The sequence below is a fragment of the Lipotes vexillifer genome, unplaced genomic scaffold, assembly GCF_000442215.2.
Source record: "Lipotes vexillifer unplaced genomic scaffold, Lipotes_vexillifer_v1.1 scaffold977, whole genome shotgun sequence".
In the NCBI taxonomy this organism is placed as follows: domain Eukaryota; kingdom Metazoa; phylum Chordata; class Mammalia; order Artiodactyla; family Lipotidae; genus Lipotes; species Lipotes vexillifer.
In genome coordinates, this window is record NW_006783088.1 from 5,616,489 (window position 1) to 5,618,606 (window position 2,118).

Consider the following 2,118-nt stretch of genomic DNA (forward strand, 5'->3'; position numbering starts at 1 on the left):
GGGAAAGAAATGGGGAGATATGCAATTAAGGCTTACAATTTGAACTCATTTGAAACATATGATCTTATGTTTTACTATATTGTTGTTTTATTTATAGGTAGATTTTAGAGTTCTTGGGTGTACAGTTGAAAACAGATGCCTTGCTAGTAAGTCTAGACAATGTATATATGCTAATATACCACATACTGTTTTGTGACTCGATGGGAAAGAAAACCCCAAACCAAAGTACTGATTTGGAACTTAAAAATCTACATACCATAAGAGAATGGATCAGGTATCCGTTGGTTCGGGATTGCACGCCGACGGTTTTAATGGCAGACTTCACAAACGTCTCTGAAGAGGGCTTATCCAAAGTTGGCTTTCGAATTTTAGCCAGTTTCGTAGCTACAAAGTAGGGCAGGACACTCTAGAATGGCAACATACCCCCCCCCCCAAAAAACATGCCACTGATCAGGAAGGCCACAAACTCAATTCATACTGATGCTTGATTGCTCTTAGTGGCAGAAACATTCTGAAAAAATCTAAAGTTTGTATCTTTAGAGAGAGAGAAGAAAAGAGAAGCAGCTATCTAAAAGCTACCTTGATAGAACAAACGAGAGCATAAAACAAGTTGTAAAAAAAAACAATCTGGGGCTTCCCTGGTGGCGCAGTGGTTGAGAGTCCGCCTGTCGTCGCAGGGGACACGGGTTTGTGCCCCGGTCCGGGAAGATTCCACATGCCACGGAGCGGCTGGGCCCGTGAACCATGGCCGCTGGGCCTGCGCGTCCGGAGCCTGTGCTCCACAACGGGAGAGGCCACAACAGTGAGAGGCCCGCGTACCGCAAAAAAAAAAAAATCTGTCAGTACAACAGAGTTTGAGACTAGAGAGAGTATTAAAAATAAGCAGAAACATACCTTTTTGAGTCTTTAAAAAGAAGGCATTAAACAAATCTAGAGAGCAGAGATTTGGGGCCGGATGCTTTCTACTCTGACTAAATATAGTTACAGAACCACCACATAGGAGATTTTTGACATTTTATGCCCCTAAAGAGATAAGAATAATTTCCTCCATACTTTATGGTTATTAAGCTTGTTCAGTTTTGGTCCCTCTAAAATAAACATTTCATGTTCTCAGCTTTGGGCTATCACTTTTCTTCCCTAGTTTCTTACCATTCTGCTTCTGAGTTTTATAAACTTTGCTATTGATAAGATAGGACCACCACTCTTTTTTTTTCTTTTTTCTTTGTTGGGGGGAGACGGGATAACAGTATGGAAACAGCTTGGGTAACTAACAGACACTTCACAGAAGTGGTGTGGGATGACAAAGCTGGACATTACCTTTTAGGTTAGGGGAGCTGTTTCTTTATTTCTTATGCTTGCTATATTTTGGGTATGCTTCAACACAGAATGCAAGGAAACCCTATTACAGCGACTCCTGAGTCATGACACAAGCGGTTCCTTCTATAGTTTGAAATTACTTGGGCATGGTTGTACACCAAGGAGTGAATGTATTCTGTTTATCTGACATGTATGAAAGGAAAGGGTATAAACTACAATGAAACTTCTATTAAGCAAGAGGATCTGTTTCAACACATGGTGGTCAAAATCAAAAACTTCATTACTAAAGGCAGAAATAAAATTGAGATGTACTCCAAACTATAGATTTTCTTCCTACCAAGAGCTGGGGAGTTCCCATATCTCTTTTGTTTTATTTTGTATTTTTCCCATTCCCAAGTATGAGTCACCCTCCTTAACAGGTGAGCTGAAACTTCAGCCCCCCTGTTAGAACCATGAACCCAAGGGCCTAACCACTGTTACTCTCCAACTTTCTCCTTCTTAGTCCCTGCAGCCACAAGCCCACACTAAGTAAACTAACTTCCCCAAGGTACTTCAATACCTGGGCCAACTTTGATTAGGTGACTTTTGGTTTTTGAGAATTTGTGTATTGGAATTATTACTCTACACTTATTCCTCACTTAAAAAGCAATTTTTTTTTTTTTTTGGTCAAGCAGGTCTTTATTTTTAAACCCATGTTGCTGCAAGGATCCAGTATATGAGAGCACAAACCAAAGAGGGATCCCAGACTAACACACAACGTGAAATGCAGAGCTCATGAGGCTCTGCCAATGGGTAGGGAAA

General features: G+C 40.8%; 1 protein-coding gene across 1 annotated transcript in view; it reads right to left on the minus strand.

The window, feature by feature from the left end:
- The window catches only part of HSD17B12 (hydroxysteroid 17-beta dehydrogenase 12), a 159,345-nt gene that overhangs the window by 164 nt on the left and 157,063 nt on the right, over window positions 1-2,118 (minus strand). The window contains exon 10 of the mRNA XM_007455809.1: window positions 257-406. Coding sequence (XP_007455871.1) covers window positions 257-406 — 150 coding nt within the window. The remainder of the gene's footprint in view (window positions 1-256; window positions 407-2,118) is intronic.